Source organism: Leucopleurus acutus (genome assembly GCF_964270905.1).
Source record: "Leucopleurus acutus genome assembly, chromosome: 14".
Classification (NCBI taxonomy): domain Eukaryota; kingdom Metazoa; phylum Chordata; class Mammalia; order Artiodactyla; family Delphinidae; genus Leucopleurus; species Leucopleurus acutus.
Genome location: NC_139156.1, coordinates 43,995,785 through 44,017,519, shown reverse-complemented (window position 1 = coordinate 44,017,519; position 21,735 = coordinate 43,995,785). Strand labels below are relative to the sequence as shown.

General features: G+C 38.6%; 1 protein-coding gene across 1 annotated transcript in view; it reads left to right on the top strand.

Moving 5' to 3' along the window:
• The first annotated feature begins 420 nt into the window (after positions 1-420).
• The window catches only part of IPMK (inositol polyphosphate multikinase), a 41,935-nt gene continuing 20,620 nt past the window's right edge, over positions 421-21,735 (top strand). Inside the window, exons 1-3 of the mRNA XM_082854799.1 lie at positions 421-868; positions 10,160-10,245; positions 15,559-15,655. Coding sequence (XP_082710925.1) covers positions 679-868; positions 10,160-10,245; positions 15,559-15,655 — 373 coding nt within the window. The 5' untranslated portion in view covers positions 421-678. The remainder of the gene's footprint in view (positions 869-10,159; positions 10,246-15,558; positions 15,656-21,735) is intronic.

The window sequence follows — 21,735 nt, the reverse complement described above, 5'->3', positions numbered from 1 at the left end:
ATGTCTTTGAGCTTAACTCCGGGAAGCGCTGAAGCGCGCACTGAATGAACGAAGGCACACCAGCCCTGGCAGAACCGTAAGGCCAACCGGGTGGGAATGAGAAGAGTCGCGAGCTTGGTCGCCTCATCCAGGTCGCCTTCCGCTCGCCCCGGCAGCGCTGAGCGCGCGACCTGCTGCGGGGGTCCCGTCTGGCGGCCTCTGGGCATGCTCAGTAGCGGCGGCAGCCGCGGGTCGCGCAGTAGGAAGCTCGCGGCTGAGGCGGCGGTGCCGGCGGCGCTGACGCGCGCGCGGCAGCTAAGGGGACTGGAGGACGGCGGGAGGGGGCGGGTGCACGGGAGGTGGGGCCGCCGTCGCCGTCAAGGCCCCAGGGAGCGCGGGGCGCCACCGCCGACGCCGCTCATCCGCTGGGGTCAGTCTCCTGGGCTGCCCCCGGGTCGGCGGCTGCGGCGGCTGAGCAACGGGAGCCGAGAGGCGCGCTCCGCCGAGAGTTGGGCAGGGCGAGCCCGCGCCTTCGCGGCGTCATGGGCCCCCTCCTTGGGCCACAGAGGGCACCAGCCGCAGGAACCCCCGGGCCTCCTCGCGGCCGAGCCTGAGCGACCCCCGGGTTCTCCGGCGTCCCCTCCCTCCGCCTTATTTTCTTCCCTGCTCTCGCTGCTGCTGCCGCTTCAGCTCTCCGTTATGGCAACGGAGCCGCCATCCCCTCTCCGGCTTGAGGCGCCCGGCCCCCCAGAAATGCGAACCCCACCGGCGGGCGAGACCTCCCGCGAGGGCACCCTGAAGCCGGCGGGCGGCAGGCTCCGCTTCCTCAACGGCTGCGTGCCCCTCTCGCATCAGGTGGCCGGGCACATGTACGGGAAAGACAAAGTGGGTAAGTGGGGGTGGCGCGGAGCTCACCGCACCCCTTCCGCCTTCGCGAGCCCCGGGCCGGCCGAGGTAGCCTGGGGCTCGCTGGCCGTGCCGGACGCCCCTCCGGGTGTGTACGCCGCACCCCCGGTCTCTTCCGCTTTCCCCCAGAGCCTCGCGACCCGTGCAGCAGGGGCTCGAAAAGTGGGACGATTTCTGGGGTGTGGGGCGTCAGGCGGGCAGCAGGAGGTGGCGGGGAGAGGAGTGTCTGGTCTCCCCAGGGAGGGTGGGTATTGATTGAAGACGGCTTTCGTTGTTAGTGAAAATAAGGAACTTCGTTTTTACTGGACGGGGAAGTAAATTCTCCCCTGAGCACAAGGTCTGTTTATTATAGGCGGGCAGCTAGTATTGCAAAAGAAAAGGAATGAAATGCATATGATGCTAATCTAGTGCTTCTCTTTTGGGTGCAGCTGCATAGCTGGAGGGGACGAAACAAGTGTTTTTTGTTTTTTGTTTTAGAATGTTTGTTTGTTTGGGTTTTGGTTTTGGTTTTGGAAGCTTGTCCTGGTTTATCCGGGATCTCTTTCCGCGCCCCCTTGAGAGGTTTTTCTGATATCTCCTGGATTTCTCCGGGAGGCGTGGTTTCAGGAATGCTGAAACTCGGATTCACGGTAGGAAATACACCCTACTATTGTATTAGGGTGGTACACAGATAAGACAATCAGTTATTCTTGATCATCTTTATAAGATTGTGTCATGGCCTGTGTAGTACATGTTTTGAGTCACGGCGTTTAAAGCACAATCCAGGGCCTTTTTATTCTCTTGGTGATGTAAAAGTTCGGTTTAGAAACTGGAATTCACCTAGCTTACACTGGTTCCTAGGCCATGATTACTTGGAGAATCAGATGGAGGCGTATGTGAGTAATGCAGATCTTAGACCTGACAATTTGGTTTGTGCTGGTAAGATGATTCCGGTTTAGGCTGGTAAGATAATACTGACATTTTTAGGCGAGGTAACTGAAGCCAAGGCTGGTTAAGTGACAAGCCTAAAGTCACAAAGCTACTGTGTGTAGAATCTGGAAACCAAGGGTCCTGCTTCAGAGCACTTTTTTTCCCACCGTGTATTGTGCTTGTAGAAAACCACTCAAACAAGGATTTCTGAAAATGGATGAGATTGAATGTATGTTATTTCCCAAAGAACATTTCCCACTACTTTGATCTTTACCTACTCCTTTTCTCTTTTTCAAAATTAGGGGTTAATGATGTGTCAGTTGCGTGCCTTTTCCCCCATTAAATTGTTAGTTAACTTGTTCCTTGAAGTTAGCTCTGTCTATATATTGATACATAATTTGTCTTTTTCTGAACTATTTGAGAGTAGGTTGTATATATCATGCCCCTTTACACAAGTAATACCTCAGTATCTCCTAAGAATGTACTTTAGTGTGTATTTCTGTAACCACAGCACATTTATCAAATATGGAAAGTTTAACCATGATACAATGCTTTAATCTGTAGTCCATATTCTGCTTTTGTCAACTCTTCCAATAATGTCTTTTATCGTATTTGTTTTTTTCGGCATAGGAACTAATCCAGGACCATTTGTTGCATTTAGTTGTCATGTCTCTTGGAATTCTTTAATTTGTAAGTTTCTCAGCCTTTCTTTTTTTTAATGATATTATCAATTTTGAAGACTACAGGCTAGTTATTTTATAAAATATTGTTTAATTTGGACTTCTGATGGGTTCTTATAATGAGATTCAGGTGATACATTTCTGGCTGGAACATTATAAAAGTCTGTCCTTCTTAGGGTATCACGTCTAAAGTCCACAATGCCTATCTGCCCATTATTAGTGATATTAACTTGATCATCTGGTCCAAGTGTGGTCTGGCTTCTCTAGTACATAGTTAATATTTTCCACCTTGCAATAATAAGCTGTCTATGGAGAGATGCTTTAAGATCATGCAGATATTGGGGTCCTCATATTTTACCCCTAGATTAGACATCTATTGATGATTCTTGCCTGAAGCAGCCTTTACTCTGATAGTTGAAAAATTGTGATTTTTCCAATTCTACCACTCCCTTTATTTTAACAGTCAGCATTCTGTTGTAAGAAATAGCCCTCAGATAGGAAGAAAAAAAAAGAGCCTTCCACTCACAGATACAGAGAACAAACTAATGGTTACTAGAGGGGAGGGGCAGTGGGAGGAGCAAAATAGGTAAAGGGGATTAAGAGGTACAAACTATGAGGTATAAAATAAGTTACAAGGATGTAATGTACAACACAGGGAATATAGTCAATATTTTATTTATTGAAGTATAGTTGACTTCGTAAGAAAAGGAAAAAAAAAGAGATAGCCCTCCATTACTACTATGCATATGTGTTCTTTTTTTTTTTTTTTTTTTTTTTTTTTTGGTACGCAGACCTCTCACTGTTGTGGCCTCTCTCGTTGTGGAGCACAGGCTCCGGACGCGCAGGCTCAGCGGCCATGGCTCACGGGCCCAGGTGCTCCACGACATGTGGGATCTTCCCGGACCGGGGCACGAAACCGTGTCCCCTGCATCGGCAGGCGGACTCTCAACCACTGCTCCACCAGGGAAGCCCATGTGTTCTTTTTTATGATCACTTTGGAGTCGTGGATTCTTATTTTATAAAGTGTCATAACCCATTATAGAACTTGTTTATTTTGTTGTCCAAATTGTCCTAGATTTGGCCAATTGGGAGCACCTCCTTCTTTTCTGTCACAAGTTATTTTTGCCTTATCTCGTGCCTTCCCTTCCCAGCTCTGGAACCAGCCATTTTCTCTAAGGAGCGCTCGTTCATTTTTAGTGGGAAATGGTATTTAGAAACCAAGATCTGGGTGCAGGTTTGCTCATTGCCACTAGGGTGTCATTGCTTCCAGGTCTTTTCAATACACGTAACTAAAAAGTATGCATAAATATTTTAGAAATCATAAGTACATACTGATACTTCCAGTTTCATTCCAACTCCATAGAGTTTTTTTCCTTTTCCTGATTCTAAATTTGTTTCCTGTTTGCCTCAGTGAGAACCTGGCTCCCAGCAATATTAATTTTTTTTTTCTTAATCCTATAATCTTCAGGATTTCTATACCTATACTACTCTAGAAAACAAACCTAGAATAAAGAGTGCAAGATGAGATTCCCTTTTACTGAAGGTATGTGGTTGGAAACTCTTCAAAAGTTATTTGGATTAGGATTTTTTTTGTGTGTGTGGTTATTTTTACCCCCCCTCTTCTCAATGGTAATATTATTCATTCGAAATACAGTTGGATTCATTTGTTTCTGTTTAAATTCAGTTCCCTTCCTTCAGTGATATATCAATATTTTTGAATGGTTATAAAATTACTATGCTTCCAAAAGTCAGAACTTTACAAAAAGGTATATCAGAAGTGTCACTCTATTCCTTATCACTCCATCCCATTTCTCAGCATCCCTTGTAGTTAACCAATTTCATTGTTTTCTGATTTATTCTTTCTGAGTTTCTTGTTGCAGAAATAAGCAGATCTCTGTAAGTTTTCTCATTTTCCCTTCTTTCTGACACAAAAAGTGATATGCTGTATATACTGTTTTGGACGTTGCTTTTTAAACTTAACAATATCTCCTAGAAATCAGTATTATCAGTTCATAGAGTGCTTCCTCATTGTTTTTTTACAGCTCATTTGTAACGTATTGTGCATATACCCCAGTTATTTCAATTTCTTGAATTTCCTTTTGGACTTTTGTTTCACTGATTTGTTTATCCTAGCAATAATACTTCATTGTCTTAATTTAAGCTGCTGTATAATAAGTCTTGATGTATGGTAGAATAAACATCCCACTTTCTTTTTCAAGATTATCTTGACTATTTCTGGCCCTTTGCATTTCTGTATAGATTTTAAATCAACTAGTCATTTTCCCCAAGAAACCTGATAAGATTTTGTGTCTGCTTTGAATCTATAGATTGCTTTGATGAGATTTGATTTCTTTATAATCCTGAGTCTTCCAGTATTTGAATATGGTCTATCTCTCCATTTATTTAGGCCTTCTTTAATTCTCTTAGACATAGTTTTCAGTGTAAAGGTCTTACACTAGATTTTCCCTAGGTATTTGATGCTACTGTAAATCATCCTTCTTTTTTAAAGAATTTGTGTGTGTGGGAACATTTCAAACTTAGAAAAGTTGCAAGTATAGTACAATGAACTGAATGAATGAATGAATATATTACCATTCATCTAGATTTACCTATTATTAATGTTTTGCCACATTTGCTTTATTACTGTCTGCATATGGTAATGATTTTGCAGAACCATTTTAAAAAAATTGCAGGCATCATGACCCCTTTCCTCTAAATAATTGTGTATCTTCTAAAAATAAGAATATTTTCTTACCTAACCATGGTAAAATTATCAATTCCAGAATATTTCCATTTGGCTTTTGCCATTATTCCTATAGTATTCTTTATAGCAATTTCCCCCTAATATTCTTTATAACAGTTTTTCCCCTTTTAAGGCTATATACATTACATTTAGTTGTTATGAGCCTTTAGTTGCCTGTCATATGGAGCAGTTTTTAAATTTTTCTTTATGTTTCATAACTATGAAATATTTGAAGAGTATAGGCATATGGCTTTTTAGAATATTCTTTAAGTTTGTCTAATTATTTCCTCACACTTAGAATCAGATGAATGTATTTTTGGTAAGAATACTTATGAATTATGTTGTTTTCTTGAAGCATCATATCATAAAGCACAGGATGTCAGTTGCATTGCTGGTGATATATTGGGATGGCCAAAAAGTTCCTTTGGTTTTTAAGGAAAAATAAAAGACACGTTTTTCATCTTCACCAAGAACTTCATTGAGCCTTGTATTCACCATATTCTTCTAATAACCTTCCGCCATTTTTCAGGCTTCATAATTCCATCTTCCCAAGACTTTTTATCTTTTTGAGCAAAGAACTGTTCCAGGTGCCTTTTACAGCCTTCCAGGGAATTGAAATTTTTCCTATTAAGAGAATTTTGTAAAGAACGAAATAAATGGACATCCAAAGATGCAATGTCTGGTGAATACGGTGGATGAATCAGAACTTCCCAGCCAAGCTGTAACAGTTTTTGCCTGGTCATCAAAGAAACATGCGGTTTTGCATTATCCTGATGGAAGATTATGTGTTTTCTGTTGACTAATTCCAGATGCTTTTCATCAAGTGCTGCTTTCAGTTGGTCTAATTGGGAGCAGTACTTCTTGTGATTAATCGTTTGGTTTTCCGGAAGGAGCTCATAATAATGAGGACTCCCTTCCAATCCCACCATATACACAACATCACCTTCTTTGGATGAAGACCAGCCTTTGGTGTGGTTGGTGGTGCTTCATTTTGCTTGCCCCACAGTCTCTTTAGTTACACATTATTGTACAGTATCCATGTTTCATCACCCGTAACAATTTGTTTTAAAAGCAGAACGTTTTCGTTATGTTTAAGTAGAGAATCACATGTGGAAAGAAGGTTTTTTTCGCTTAATTTATGTGGAATCCAAACATCAAAGCGATTAACATAACCAAGCTGGCGCAAATGATTTTCAACCCTTGATTTGTATATTTTGAGTATGTCGGCTGTCTACCACGTGGTATAACGTCGATTGTTCTCAATTAATGTCTCGATTTGATTAATCACCATCAATTTCAACTGGTCTACCCGACCGTGGAGCATTGTCCAGCGAGAAATCGCCATCGTGAAACTTTGTAAACCACTTTTGGCACGTTTGATCAGTGACAGAACCTTCTCCATACACTGCACAAATCTTTTTTTGCATTTCAGTTGCGTTTTTACCTTTCTTGGAATAATAAAGCATAATATGCCAAAAATGTTGCTTTTTTTCTTCCATCTTCAATATTAAAATGGCTACACAAAAATTCACCAATTTTGATAAGTTTTTTTAATCCATGCTGATATGACAGCTGTCACAATATAATCTAACAAAATTGTTTCGAAAAAGTTAAAGACAACTAAGCGCTACTAGAGTCAGCTTACAGAAAAAACCGAACGAATCTTTTGGCCAACCCAATAACTGATCACCTGATTAAATGATATTGCCAGATTTTTCCACCGTGAAGTTTTATTTTTCCTATTGTAAGTAAATAATTTGAGAGGAATATTTTTAGACTTAAAATATCACGTTTCTCGTCAAAGTTTTCATCAAATGTTGTAAGCACCCATTGATGATATTTGACCAACTCACTAATTACTGTTAGTTGGAAAATGGTAATGTTCTAACTCTCTTATTCCTGCTACATGTTAGTTGTCATTCTTCTTTTTTTTTTTTTTTGGCCACACAGCATGGCAGGCAGGATCTTAGTTCCAGGACAGGGATCAAACCTGTGCCCCCTGCATTGGAAGCGCAGAGTCTTAACCACTGGGCTGCCAGGGAAGTCGCTATTTTGTTTTTTGGTATTCTTCTATAAGGAATGTAGATTTCCCTCCTCTGTCTCTCTTTCTTTAATTAGTAGGATGGAGTAATGGATTTTTCAAACTTCAGTGAATGGGTCTTAATCCATTATTGTTGCTACTTATTTTGATGCTCAGTTGTCCCAGATTTCGGCAGTGGGAGCTTCTTCAAGCTGGCTCCTGTGCCTTTTTTCTTTTTTTTAATATTTATTTATTTTGGCTGTCTTATCGACTGAATCACCAGGAAAGTCCCTCCTGTGCCTTTTTAACATTTCCATATTTTCTTTTAAAGCATTTTCTCATGTTGTGGCATAAAAAGATGTCCCATGTTCATCTTGTACTTGCCCTATCCCAGTCCTAGAATGAACCACTATTTTCTTCAAGAACCTAGTTCCTTTGGGGGTAAATGGTATTTAAAAACCAAGATCTGGGCAACAGGTGTATTCTTTGCTCCTTTAGTGTGGTTGCTGTTTGTCCTTTCAGGAGACTAGATTAAGAAATAAATAATTTCATATTCTTAAAAATTAGAGTTCAGGGCTTCCCTGGTGGCACAGTGGTTGAGAGTCCGCCTGCTGATGCAGGGGACACGGGTTCGTGACCCGGTCCGGGAAGATCCCACATGCTGCGGAGCGGCTGGGCCTGTGAACCATGGCCGCTGAGCCTGCGCGTCCGGAGCCTGTGCTCCACAATGGGAGAGGCCATAACAGTGAGAGGCCCGCGTACTGCAAAAAAAAAAAAAAGAGTTCATATTCATACCTGTAATTAAAATTTAATATCACAGTGTTCTTTACCTCCCCCTGTTCTGTATTCATATCTCCCTTTTTTCTCACAGAGAACTCTGTCTCCCCAGACATCAGTATATTTACTCATTTTGGAATATTTATTTATTATTATTTTTTAAAGGTTATTATTATTTATCTTTATTTTTGGCTGTGGCAGGAGGGCTTCTTTCTAGTTGTGGCGTGCGGGTTTTCTCTCTCTGGTTGTGGCACGCGGGCTCCAGAGCACGGGGGCTCTGTAGTTGTGGCTCGAGGGCTTAGTTGCCACATGGCATGTGGGATCTTAGTTCCCCGACCAGGGATCGAACCCGCATCCCCTGCATTGGAAGGCGGATTCTTTACCACTGGACCACCGAAGTCCCCTGAAGTGTGCTATTTTTTGTTTTGTTTTGTTTTGTTTTGTTTTGCTCCACATAGAGTATAAGCCCTTCCCTCTGTTTAGGGTGAGGGGCTGATAAATCATATTCCCCCTTGAATTTAATTGAGCTGGTGTGGGCTGCAGTCTTAGATTCAGTTCACCTGGTATTGGTTCAGCCTTCCAAGATGCTTCCTTTCTTATCATGACTGTCTTTTGGCTGTGAGGTATTTGGCTGCAGTATAAGGTACTATTGGTTTACTTTTAGATCCTGGAATTCATTCACTGGGAGAATGCCTGGTATTACTATCTTCTACTCCATGTCTGCTTTCTCTGAAAACTTGGAGTGGGTGTTTTGCAGAGTGAGTAGTGTGGGAGAATTGCTGGACCAAGCAATCTATTTTTGTGTTAGGACTATTGTCTCTAATCCATCCTGCTACCCCCCACTGTTGTCTACAGTCTGGCTGATTTCTGCTTGCCTGCTAAAATATTTGTCTAATGGCAGGTTTACCTGTCTCTAGATGAGGTGTCTAACCCAAGATAGGGAAGCTTCATGGTTCTCTTCTCACTTATGAATGCTCCATTCCGCCCCCCCACAACCACAGTTCAGTTCATCAAGGAGTTTTTACATCTACCATTCTTCATTAGCCTATTGAAAATGTCTATTTCCATGGGAGTGAAGACCTTTCCTGTTCTACATCCCAGCCTTTGGGAATAGAATTTCTCTTTAGTAACTTTTAGCTGTATTAGACTGCTCCTTGAAGTCCCAAAAACCTCTACCAACCAATCTTATCCATATGAATTAATGTTTAGCTTCCTTCTAGTCTATAACTAGGACTTAAAACAAATAAACTTGATTACTGTTTCTCTTAAGTTGGTACTTTCTGCCTCTGTTGACTAAACTCTGCATTTTTGTCATGATTAAAAATTCCTGGCATTGCCAAAAGAAATAGAAACTTAAGTGGCGTATTTTACCAAAATTGTAAATAGATTTATTTGAGCTATGTTGTGTTCTAACTAGTGTGATTTTATGAAATTTCAATATATGAAAATTTAAGATTTTAACATATAAACTTGGGAATGAATCTTCTTGGCATAGTGACAGGGGCAGTGCTAGTATATATATGTGATGACTTTAGAAAAAGTTTTTCCCTTTGAGTGGACATATTATAAAAAGGTACCTCTTCCTGCTCCAGGCTTGGCCCCTGATTTCAGCCCCCACTTTTCCCATTGCCTAGGTGCCCTCATGCTATCTGTATAGCTGTACACAGTGCATCTGAATCAGGAAAAAATTTTAGTTGCTTTCTTATAACAGATGAGAGAAACAAAAAAATTACAAAGTAGGAAATTCATATAGAACCATTGTTAACATATTTTTGTTTGCTTAATAAAAGTGGGATCAATTTATGCTACTGCTTTTAACTTGCTTCTTATTTAACTATAAATTAACATCTCCTGGAAAGTCTATCACTGAAGAATTTCTGTAAAAATTTACATGTGTTCTATTTATTAGAAAGTCTGAGGGGGCTACAAGGGAAACAGTGGTTGGAGACAATAAAACCAAGCTGTTTAGAATTTGTGTTCTGGTGCTTTGCATATAACAAGCACTGAAATGTTAAAATTTCTGAAATAAGTGTAAGGAATCCCTTAAATTTATGAAAGTGGTTTATCTGTAACTTTAGGAACAAATCTACGATGCAAGATACGCTATTATTTAAACCATTTTAAAATATGTGACTTGTTCTGTAGGTATACTGCAACATCCAGATGGCACAGTTTTGAAACAGTTGCAGCCACCTCCAAGGGGTCCAAGAGAGCTGGAATTCTATAATATGGTAAGTGAGGTAAGATTTGTTTCGTTGTATTCAAAGTGTTTTTCATAGCCTTCTGGTGATGACTCAGTAAAAAATACATTTGACAGCATGTCTTAGTATACTGTGTATGTGACTGAAACAAAAGCTTCAAGAAATACAATGCTTATCTTTACCGATGCATTCTGGTATTTTCTATTCTACTTCATTTTTTAAAGATTTGATCTACTAAATTGATTTCAATTGATGGGTTGTGACCTACATTTTGAAAAACGCTTAGCTGAGAGTGTATTTCTCAGAAGTGCTGAGTTTAAATAGGTGTTTTTTTACTACAGGATTTCTTAGAGCCTTGAATGTGCTAATGTGTACTGTGCAACTCCAAAGGAGGGTAAGGGTGAAGGGGGGCACTTAACATCTAATTAACCATATTACTAGGAGTACTTTTTTTTAAACTTATTTATTTAGTTACCATCTTTATTGGAGTATAATTGCTTTACAGTGGTGTGCTAGGAGTATTTTTCAGAACATTCACAGTGTTTTGCAACTGCCACTTCTGTCTAGTTACAGAACATTTTTATCACATGAAAGAAAACCCTGTACCCATTAAGCCATGATGCCCTATTCCTCCCTCCCCCCAATCCCTGCCAACCACCAATCTGCTTCCTATGGACTTAACTATTCAGGGTATTTCGTATAATTAGAGTTTCACAATATGTGACTTTTTGTGTCTAGCCTCTTTTGTTGAGCATGTTTTTAAGGTTTGTGGTATGCATTAGTACTCTGTTCCTTTTTATGGCTGAGTAATACTCCATTATACTTAGATACCACATTTTGTTTATCCATTCACCCATTGAAGAACATTTGGATTGTTTCCATCTTTTGGCTTTTGTAGATAGTGCTTTTATGAACATTTATGTATAAGTATTGGTTCGAGTACCTGTTTCCAGTTATTTTAGATATATACCCAGGAGTGGAATTGCTGGGTCCTACAATAATTCTACACTTAACTACTTGAGGAACTGTCAGAAGTGTTTCCCAAAGTGGCTGCACTATTTTACATTTTCACCACTAATGTATGAGGGTTCCAGTTACTCCATATCCTCACCAACACATGTTAGTTATTATTATTATTTTTTTAATGGGCACTCAAGTGAGTGTGAAGTGTTAATCTTACTGTGGTTTGTTTTGATTTTCATTTCCCTAATGGCTAATGATGTTGAACATCTTTTCATGTACTTATTGGCCATGTGTGTTTCTTCTCTGGAGTAACCTCTAGTTAGATCTTTTGCTCATTTTTTCATTGGGTTGTATTTACCTTTTTTCCATGTTTTAGATACAAATTCTGTATCAGATACGTGATTTGTAAATATTTTCTCCTGTTCTTTGGGTTGTCTTTTCACTTTCTCATTAGTGTCCTTCGAAGCATAGACTTTGTGTCATATTTAAGGTCATGAAGGTTTATGCTTATATTTTCTTCTAAGAATTTTATAACTATAGCTCTTAAATTTAGTGCAAGTAAAAAAACGATGCAAACCAAAACAAAAAACAAGTACTGCTATAATGCTTTACCACCATTAGCTCATTTAACAACAACCTGTGAGTTAGGTACTATTTTTATCCTCATTTTTTACTAAGGCATAATTAGTTTAAATAATTTGACCAAGATCATTCAAACAGTTAATGATGGCCCCTGGATTTGAACATAGGCAGTCTTATCTCTAGAATATGCTTTTAACTGCTAACACTGCTTCTTTTTTGAGGAAAGTATTTTATATTTACTCTGCAAAAGTCTTGCACATAATTTGTTGGATTTATTCTAGGTACCTTATTTTTGTTTCTATTGTAAATAGTATTTTTTTGAATTAAGTTTTCCAATGATTGCTAATACACAAGAATGAAATAGATATTTGTATAGTGTTCTTATATATAGTAATCTTGCTGAAATCTTTTTGTTTTTTGCCCGCACCGCGAGGCATGTGGGATCTTAGTTCCCCGACCAGGGATCAAACCCGCAGGCATCACTTGCAGTCAGGGACTTTAGTTCAGTGCTTAATTGAAGCAATGGTGGGGGCATCTTCCTCTCATTTAGTAGAAGTGCTTCTAACATTTCCCCTTTAAAGTATGACTTTCAATCTAAGTTTTTGAGAGGTACTTCTCCCCAGGTTAAGGAAATTGCTTTCTTTGTGAGTCAAGATTCTGTCAAGGAACAAATGGTGCACTCTGTCAGTTTAATAAAAGAACTGTAGTCAGAGTTTAAGGCCACCTGCAAGAGATAATGCCATACCATCCCTGGGCCTAATCGGCAAGGAGAGGGAGTGGTTGTTGGAACTCTGGGAGGGTAACTTTATGAGAAGACTTGAACTGATAAGGAGGGAACTAGAGAAGTAAATAAGCTGACCTCAAGTCTTCTCCTACCCTCCAGTCTCTTGTACCAGGAAGAGACAATGGCAAGAGGGCAAGGAACCCCCCTTGATGCAGTCGATTCAAATGAGCTTCTTGGGGAAGGAGAAGAAGATACGTAACATCCTTCCTATTTTTATTTCAAGAAACAATTCAAAATACGAATGGGTATTGAATATTTTTCAGCTGCCTTTCTGTATCTGTTGAAAAGATCATATGAGTTTCCTCTTTTAATCTGTTAACATGGTAAATGCCATAATAGATTTCTAACATTACACTACCTTCCATTTTTGAAATAAAACCTACTTGGACATGTCTTTTTAAATTTGTTTTTTAATAATATGCATTACTGGATTTTGTTTGCTAGTGTTTTATTTAAGATAAGTGAGATTGGACTATTATTTCTTCACATATTGTCCTTGTCTGGTTTTGATATCAGGTTTCTTTTAGCGTCATAAAATGAGTTGAGAAGCATTTCTTTCTCTATTTTGTGGAAGAATTTGTATCAGATAAGGATTTTGTTCCTTAAAGACTTGATAAAACTTAACCTATGAATTCATCTGAGTGGCCTGTTGTCTTTTTCTTCCTTTCCTCCTTTCCATCCATCTTTTTTTCTCTCATTCTTTCCTTGGAAGGGATGTATGTGTGCATGTATGTATATATGTATATATATATATATAAACCATCTTTATTGGAGTATAATTGCTTTACAATATTGTGTTAGTTTCTGCTGTATAACAAAGTGAATCAGCTATATGTATACATATATCCCCATATCCCCTCCCTCTAGCATCTCCCTCCCACCCTTCCTATCCCACCCCTGTAGGTGGTCACAAAGCACCGAGCTGATCTCCCTGTGCGATGCTGCTGCTTCGATCTACTTTACGTTTGGTAGTGCATATATGTCAGTGCTACTCTCTCACTTAGTCCCAGCTTACCCTTCCCCAAGGGATGTATTTTTAAACTAATGATTCAGTTTCTTAAATGTCTTGATTTTTTCTTTGTTAATGTGATAGTAAAATACAGATTGTAGTTTGTTTTATATAATTACCCACCCGGCAGAGTTCTTCATAGTATTTTTTAAAATGCTGTGCTAGTTTAGTTATGACTCCCTTTTAATTCCTGATATTGTTTATTTGCTGTTTTTCTCTTTTTCTCTATCAGCTTGACCAAAATGTTCTTTATTTACTCTCCTTGTTTCAGTATAGTAGCTCTATCCTCATCTATGACAAGTCCTTAAGTTCAGATATCCTTTGGTTCAAGGCTTCAGAGTGGACCTCTATGAGCCCAGCATCACTGCTCAGCTTAGCACTTTGGGTTTCCTCTTTATTTTAGATCCCTATGAATTTCCTTTTTAACCTTGGGAGCTCAGTTATGCGTTTAAGAAAATATTTGTTATATTTTATCCTACATTTCTAGGTAGAAAGCTTTTTAGGTTATCTTGCTTGGCATATTGCAGTAAATACCAGTCTTACTACTTTAAAAAAATATTTAAAGTAAGAAGAGAAAGTTTACCTTTCTACTCTTCCAGTTTTTATCTTTTCACTTATAAATATATCATAGACTTCTTTAGGTAAGTACATAGAGATATACTTGGTTCCTCCATCTTGTTGTTAGGTCATCATGAACACTCTGTGCCCTCACTCTCATTGTGCCAGGAACAGAGGGATGATAAGGTACACCCTGCTCTTAATTACCTTGGCCCATAAGTGACTAATATCACTTATGCTCATATTTCAATAGGGGAACCTGGGAAATACAATGTATCATGTGGATATTTGGTGAGTTTCTGCCATACTTGAGTTTATTCTGTAGAATTATGTTGTATGTAACTACTTGACATAAATGTGGTGTGACACGTAGAATTCTGATACTGAGATTTCATGAGCATTTTACATGAGTAAACTTAAGTGGTTTTGGATAATTAGGTAGACCTTATTTGACAAGAGTTAATGGGATAAGATGTCTTACAAGTTGTTTTTAAAACAAAAATATTTTCTCTCCTTTTCTAGGAAAAAAGTTAAGAATCTAGTTCCAGAATATCTGGATATTTCTAGTCTTTTCTAGAATTATTACTGGTTATAAATCAAAGAATTAAATGAGCAATAATGGTTAGACTTGGGCTTCCCTGATGGCGCAGTGGTTGAGAGTCTGCCTGCCAATGCAGGGGGACACGGGTTCGTGCCCTGGTCTGGGAAGATCCCACATGCCACGGAGTGGTTGGGCCCGTGAGCCATGGCCACTGAGCCTATGCATCCGGAGCCTTTGCTCCGCAGCGGGAGAGGCCACAACAGTGAGAGGCCCGCGTACTGCAAAAAAACACACAAAAAACCACAAAATAATAGTTAGACTTGCATTGAGTTAACCGATATTTTTTTTTTTGAGGTAAAATCACAATTTCCTTACAGATATAAAACAAATACATGGTAAAGATTTTGCCAAACTCATCATTCAATGAGGGAACTAGGCAGATTTAAAACTGGTTCAAAAGAGAAGTCAAAGAAGCACAAATTTATATGGCTTAAAGGGAAGGTGGAATGAGTGTACATAAGAACACTGTAAACTCTCCCCTTTTAGCGGGGTTGGAGGGAAGTCATTTGACCCTCCTCTAGGCCAGAATTTATTTTCATGTCTGTGGGCAAGAATTCTTTTGCATTTGCTAAGAATTATCTATAACTTACTTTGTTGTAAAATAGTTCAAGGACAGTGAAAGGCTAGAATTACATAACCAAGAAGAATGTGCTCTAAACGGTACATGGTTTTTCACTGAAGACACATAATAATCTTTTTTTTTTCCCAGATTTACTTCCAGTTAAAACTCATACCAGATAAATTATGATTCAACAGTAGTGTGTTACTTGAGAAATGTGTGGGGCAATTATAAATAGAGCATTATAAGAAACTAACATGCAAATATAATATTTCTGTTTGTTTCAGGTTTATGCTGCTGATTGTACTGATGGTGTTCTTTTAGAGCTACGAAAATATTTGCCAAAATATTACGGTATCTGGTCACCTCCCACTGCACCAAATGGTAATCTTTTCTTTAAAATCCATCTTTTAGTCTTAATTCATGAGAGTTGCTTTTTAAAAGGCTTAAATAAGATTAAGCCTAGTGTATATAAAAACAATATATCCATTTTTCTTACTACTTTTTCTCTTCATGAAAGAAAACTTATTAATATTTTTGCTGTTCATAACCAGTTTCTTAGATAGCATAAACAAATTAATGACCAATCTCTTATAATTGAATGAAAATATATATACTAGTATTTAATACTGTATTAATTTACAGATATCTTTTTTCCGAACTTTTTCTTTTTTTTAATAAATTTATTTATTTATTTATTTATTTTATTTTTGGCTGCATTGGGTCTTTGTTGCTGCACGCGGGCTTTCTCTAGTTGCGGCGAGCAGGGGCTACTTTTCGTTGCAGCGCACGGGTTTCTCATTGCGGTGGCTTCTCTTGTTGCGGAGCACTGGCTCTAGGCGCACGGGCTTCACTAGTTGTGGCACGCAGGCTCAGTAGTTGTGGCTCGCGGGCTGTAGAGCGCAGGGTCAGTAGTTGTGCACGGGCTTAGTTGTTCCGTGGCATGTGGGATCTTCCCGTACCAGGGCTCGAACCCGTGTCCCCTGCATTGGCAGGCGGATTCTTAACGGCTGCGCCACCAGGGAAGCCCCTTCTGAACATATTGAGCAATTTCTTTTCCCATTTTGAAAAAAGAAAATCAAGAAAAATATTTTCTTTGTGTACCTTCCTCCCTATCGTCTGTATCACTCCTTCATCCCCCACCTGCATGCTTTAAATAGCAGTCTTTTAAAAAATACTGGTAAGTTTCATAGTTAGAGGACAAAATGATCTATGTAAGGGTATAGCATTTCTTTCTTAGTATCAGTTAATACTTGAAGCAGTATTTGCCACATCAAGGCCTTTGACAGCAGACAGAATTCAGTTAAACTGGTAGCGTGACTGCTAACGATTGAAGAAGATTCATGAATGAGGGAAGAGTTTCAAACTTGACTGAGTTTAAGAATAACCCATAGGCTTGTTAAAATGCAAATTAATAGGCTCAATTCCCAGACATTTTGATTATGCAGATCTGTGTTGGAGTTTAGTGATATGCTTGTTAAATAAAAGCTTCAAGTTTTTTTTGATATAGATAGTGCTTGAACCACATTTTGAGAACAGGAAGAGAAGGGGGCTCCTTTTCTCCTCTGAACAGTTTCAGCTTGTTCTTTTCCTCGGTTCTTTGTCTCCCTTCTACTCATTCACTACTTTTGCGAAGTTTCATTAATAGGGAATCATGGTATCTCCCTGTGAGTATCCTCAGATAATAGTAAATCAGTGGTTCCCCAGGGTATTTAGGATTCTTCTGTATTTCAGTTGTATGGGGGGGCGGTGAGCTTTGCTTTGCTCTCCTTCCCTCTTCTCCTCTCCCCTCCTCTCCCCACCCCTCTCCCCGCCCCTCTCCCCTTCTTTCCCTTTCCTTTCCTTTTCTTTTTTCTTTTCTCCCTCCCTGCCTCTTTCTTTCCCCTTCCCTTCCTTTCCCTTATCTAATCTAGCCTCGGGATAATTAAATGCTCAGTTTAAAAAATTATTTAGAAGGGGTAGAGGGAATTCCCTAGCTGTCCAGTGGTTAGGATTCCCCGCTTCCACTGCAGGAGGCATGGGTTCAATCTCTGGTTGGGGAGCTAAGATGCCACATGCTGTGCAGTGCAGCCAAACCAAAAAATAAAAAAAATAAAAAATAAGGGGTAGAATAACTAAGCAAACAGCATCATTATTTTGAAAAATAGAGTATACTGAAAGAATCTGGGTAAGAGAAGAAATATTTTAATTGAAAGTAACATTTTATAGTTTAGGATTACTGGCACATGATTTAAAAATCAAAGACTTACTAGCAATCAACAGCCTTTTTGGTCTTCAATACCAAATAATCTTGAGGGACATCTCTGCTAATGTATTGTAGAGCAGTAACTTTGAAGTCAGAAGACTTGGCTTCTACATTGGTTATTTCCAAATTTTGTGAACTTTGCTAACTCATTAACCTTTTGAGCTCCACTTTTCTTCTATAAATGGAAAATAATATCACATAGAGTTGTGAAGATCACGTTATGTGAGAATGCTTTGTAAACTCTAATACTCTTATTTTAATATAAATGGAGATATTGGTGCTACTGAGATGAAAAGATGAAGTGAGGAAAATGAGAAAAGAGAGGAGAAAATGTCAATAGAAGTATACATATTTAGAGTACTCCTGTAATACCACCAATTGTCTCAGGGAATTTCCTATGCCTTTCCAATTAAAAAAAAAATATTTTAATTAATTAATTAATTTTTTGCTGTACACGGGCCTCTCACTGCTGTGGCCTCTCCCGTTGTGGAGCACAGGCTCCAGACACGCAGGCTCAGCGGCCATGGCTCACGGGCCCAGCCACTCCGTGGCATGTGGGATTCTCCCGGACCGGGGCACGAACCCATATCCTCTGCATTGGCAGGCGGACTCTCAACCACTGCGCCACCAGGGAAGCCCATTTTAATTTATTTTAAAAAATAAAAACAAACAATTTTTTTTGGCTGCGCCTCGTGGCTTGGGGGAGTTCCCCGACCAGAGATTGAACTGGGCCATAGCAGCGAAAGTGCCGAGTTCTAACCACTGGACCACCAGGGAACTCCCTTCCTTTCCAATTTTTTTTCTTTTTTTTAAATTTAGTTACTTTTAGCTGCATTGGGTCTTCATTGCTGTGAGCAGTCTTTCTCTAGTTGCGGCGAGTGGGGGCTACTCTTTGTTGTGGCGCGCGGGCTTCTCATTGTGGGGGCTTCTCTTGTTGCAGAGCACAGGCTCTAGGCGTGCAGGCTTCAGTAATTGTGGCTTGAGGGCTCTAGAGCGCAGGCTCAGTAGTTGTGGCATATGGGCTTAGTTGCTCCGCGGCCTGTGGGATCTTCCCAGCTCAGGGCTCGAACCCATGTAGGGTTCCCTACATTGGCAGGTGAATTCTTAACCACTGCACCACCAGGGAAGTCCCGTTTCCAGTTTTTTAGCTATGGAAGGAGTTAGATAAAACTGTTGCACCATACAGATTGTTCAGCTTTGATTTTGCTAGAGAGTTCATGGAATCATCTTTCTGTTTTTATCATTTTGATTGTAAATGAAATAAATATAAGATAGGAAACTCTTTGACATCTTTAGCCCACGGGATCATGAAAACAAATATTTTCTTAAATTTTAGTAGAAAACTGGTTTGTATTACTGAACTTTACATAGTATTAAATTAATGACATAATTTATTTCTTGACTTGTTTTTTCCTCTTTTTATTTGAGCATCTTTTCTTATGTGCTCAGAGTAGAGTTTTATACAGCTTTGTATAATTCTTATAATCCAAAGTTGTAAGATGTAGAAAGTACTGCCAGTTTGCTCAGCAAATTATTGTCACTTAAGAGAAGCGTAAGGATGTGCTGACCAATAGGGTTTTTTTCTTTTAAATTTTTTATGGCAGTTTTATTGAGATATAATTTATGTACCATAAAACTCACCCATTTAAAGTATACAATTCAGTAGTTTTTTGTTATAGAGTTATATAGTCATCACCATTAGCAAACCTTAGAACATGACCAGTGGGTTTTGTTTTTGTTTTTTAAGGTAAAACATTTGTTAGTAATTACATTTGAAGATTTGGAGCTATTTATACATATTAAATCTCATTTTACTTGTGTGTAAGTACATAGATGCCTAGTACATGTACTATCAAAAGCCTTTTATTGATAGTTATTTGGAGGAATGGAAAAGTGTATCTTCAAGTAGGTTTGAGCAAATTGAGAGTTCCGAAATGTAATCTCCAGTCTCATTGATTGGTAGGTTTCTGGATCTAGTTACTAGTCAAGTTTCAGGAAGCATGGACTGAAATTAGCTGTTCCCTTTATCCCACATTTGGAGGCTCAAGGTCTCTTCTATTTATAATTCCTTTTACTTTCAGCTTCTGTTACTCTTAGAAATAGCTGAAGATTGATGTGAAAAACAGAAATTTGGCTTCATAGATGGGCAGGGATTCACCACCAGGCCTTTTCTCCTTTTTGGGGGGTTCAGAAATGAAGATGGTAGCCAGTACCTAGATATGGTGGGGAAGAATGTGATGAAACTTGGAACCCATATTCTAATGATTTATACAATCAATAATATTCATTAAGGGGATCTGAATAAGTCTTTCTTGAACTCTCTAAATGTCTTCACCGTTGTCTTTCCTTTAAAAGAACTGGTTATCTCATCTTGACTATTTAGTTTTTTGTAGGTCTTTCAGTTTTTCCACAGTATTTCAGATATTTTTATTTTTTTCTCCTTTGATACTGGGGAATATTCTGCCTTTTTTTTTCTTAGAGTGTCGCACTATATTTCATCAGTAGAATTTTTTTATGCTTAATGTATTAGAAAATAACGTAAGTATTTAATTTATATTAATATTTAAGATAATTATATTTAATCGTATATATTTAAATAGAAAGTATATTTAAAATAGAAAAGCTTTTGCATTCATAGTAACCTTGTGTAATCTTATACATACTATCATCAACAGCATGAAATATATAAATATTTTGAGCATGTTAACTATGCCATTGGTATAGCCACTGAGAAGTCTTACTTAATAGTCTGCTTATAACAGCATGAAGTGGCGTATTTTAGAATACCTGGTAGTTATTTTCATGATTTTTACCTCAAAAAATTAAGGAACTATGGAAATTCTATATATATTTTCCATAAATTAATATGTAAATAACAGATATATCCCTTATGGCCACAGCCCGTTAAACTAAACTATACTTCTAGTCAGTGTGACCTCTTGTAATGAGATCCATGTATTTATGAAAAATAGATGTCCTATTATTTATTATACAAATACCAACACTAAGCTTAATAGAATATCTTTTAGCTCCGAGGTTCACAAATGCCAGTCCTTAGACCTCTGACAGACTGGCTTCATCAGAATCTGTTGTCCTAAATAGAGCTTTTAAGAATTTAAAAAAGCAAGTGTAATTATTTTGCTATCTTTATGATTTATACACACATGCATATATATGTGTATATATGAAAAAATCAGCTCTCTTCATTTTTTTTTTTTTTAATAAATGTTAGATTTTTATTTATTTATTTATTTTGCTGTACGCGGGCCTTTTACTGTTATGGCCTCTCCCGTTGCGGAACACAGGCTCTGGACGCGCAGGCTCAGCGGCCATGGTTCACGGGCCTAGCCGCCCCGCGGCATGTGGGATCTTCGCGGACCGGGGCACGAACCCGTGTCCCCTGCATCGGCAGGCGGACTCTCAACCACTGCACCACCAGGGAAGCCCTCTTCATTTTTTAATATTCAAAAATCTGTCTTTACTTACAAGTTACATCATATCAAATAGTCATAATTATTTTCCAAACATCATATTAATATAGTTTAATTTATTTCTTTGACCTTGGTTACAATGAACCTAAACTCTTCCAGATAGAACATTATCTTATGCTTAGTCCATCAGATTTGGGCGACGGAGTTTTAGAACATATTTTCTGCATACCTAAAGATTGAAAAATATTGTTCCACTATACCCAGAGGGGCTTAGCTGAAAAAGTGTCCTTTGTTATCCAGTCTGTAGCATTGCCTTATAAATGAGCCTCCCCTGTTGTAAAATGCCTTTGGTCATTTAAGCTATTAAGTCTTGAGATTGACCTACTTTGAGTTGAACTGTCTTCTACTGAAATAATTTGCTAATAGCATTTTTTCAGAGGGAATTAGTATTCAGATTAATTTCTAGTGATAATAACCTGTAAAAAAAAAAATCAGCTTAGATCTCAGTGCTCAGATCATGCCTCATTTTCCTATTTACCTATTTTATTCAAAAGCAGTTGTGGCAAGCTGCTAGATATATAACATCATATTCTGTTTTTAAAACTCTGCATCTCTAAAGCAGGTTTTGATTTTTTTTTTTAATAGAGGGAAAGAGAAACGAGAATCTCAAAATCTTTTCACTTAAAAAAAATCAAGGCCAGAGAACTAAAAGAATACACTAAACTAACTCTCAGTAGGCCTTAATTTAATGATTATTAACTTAACGCTAATAATCAATAATTTAGCAG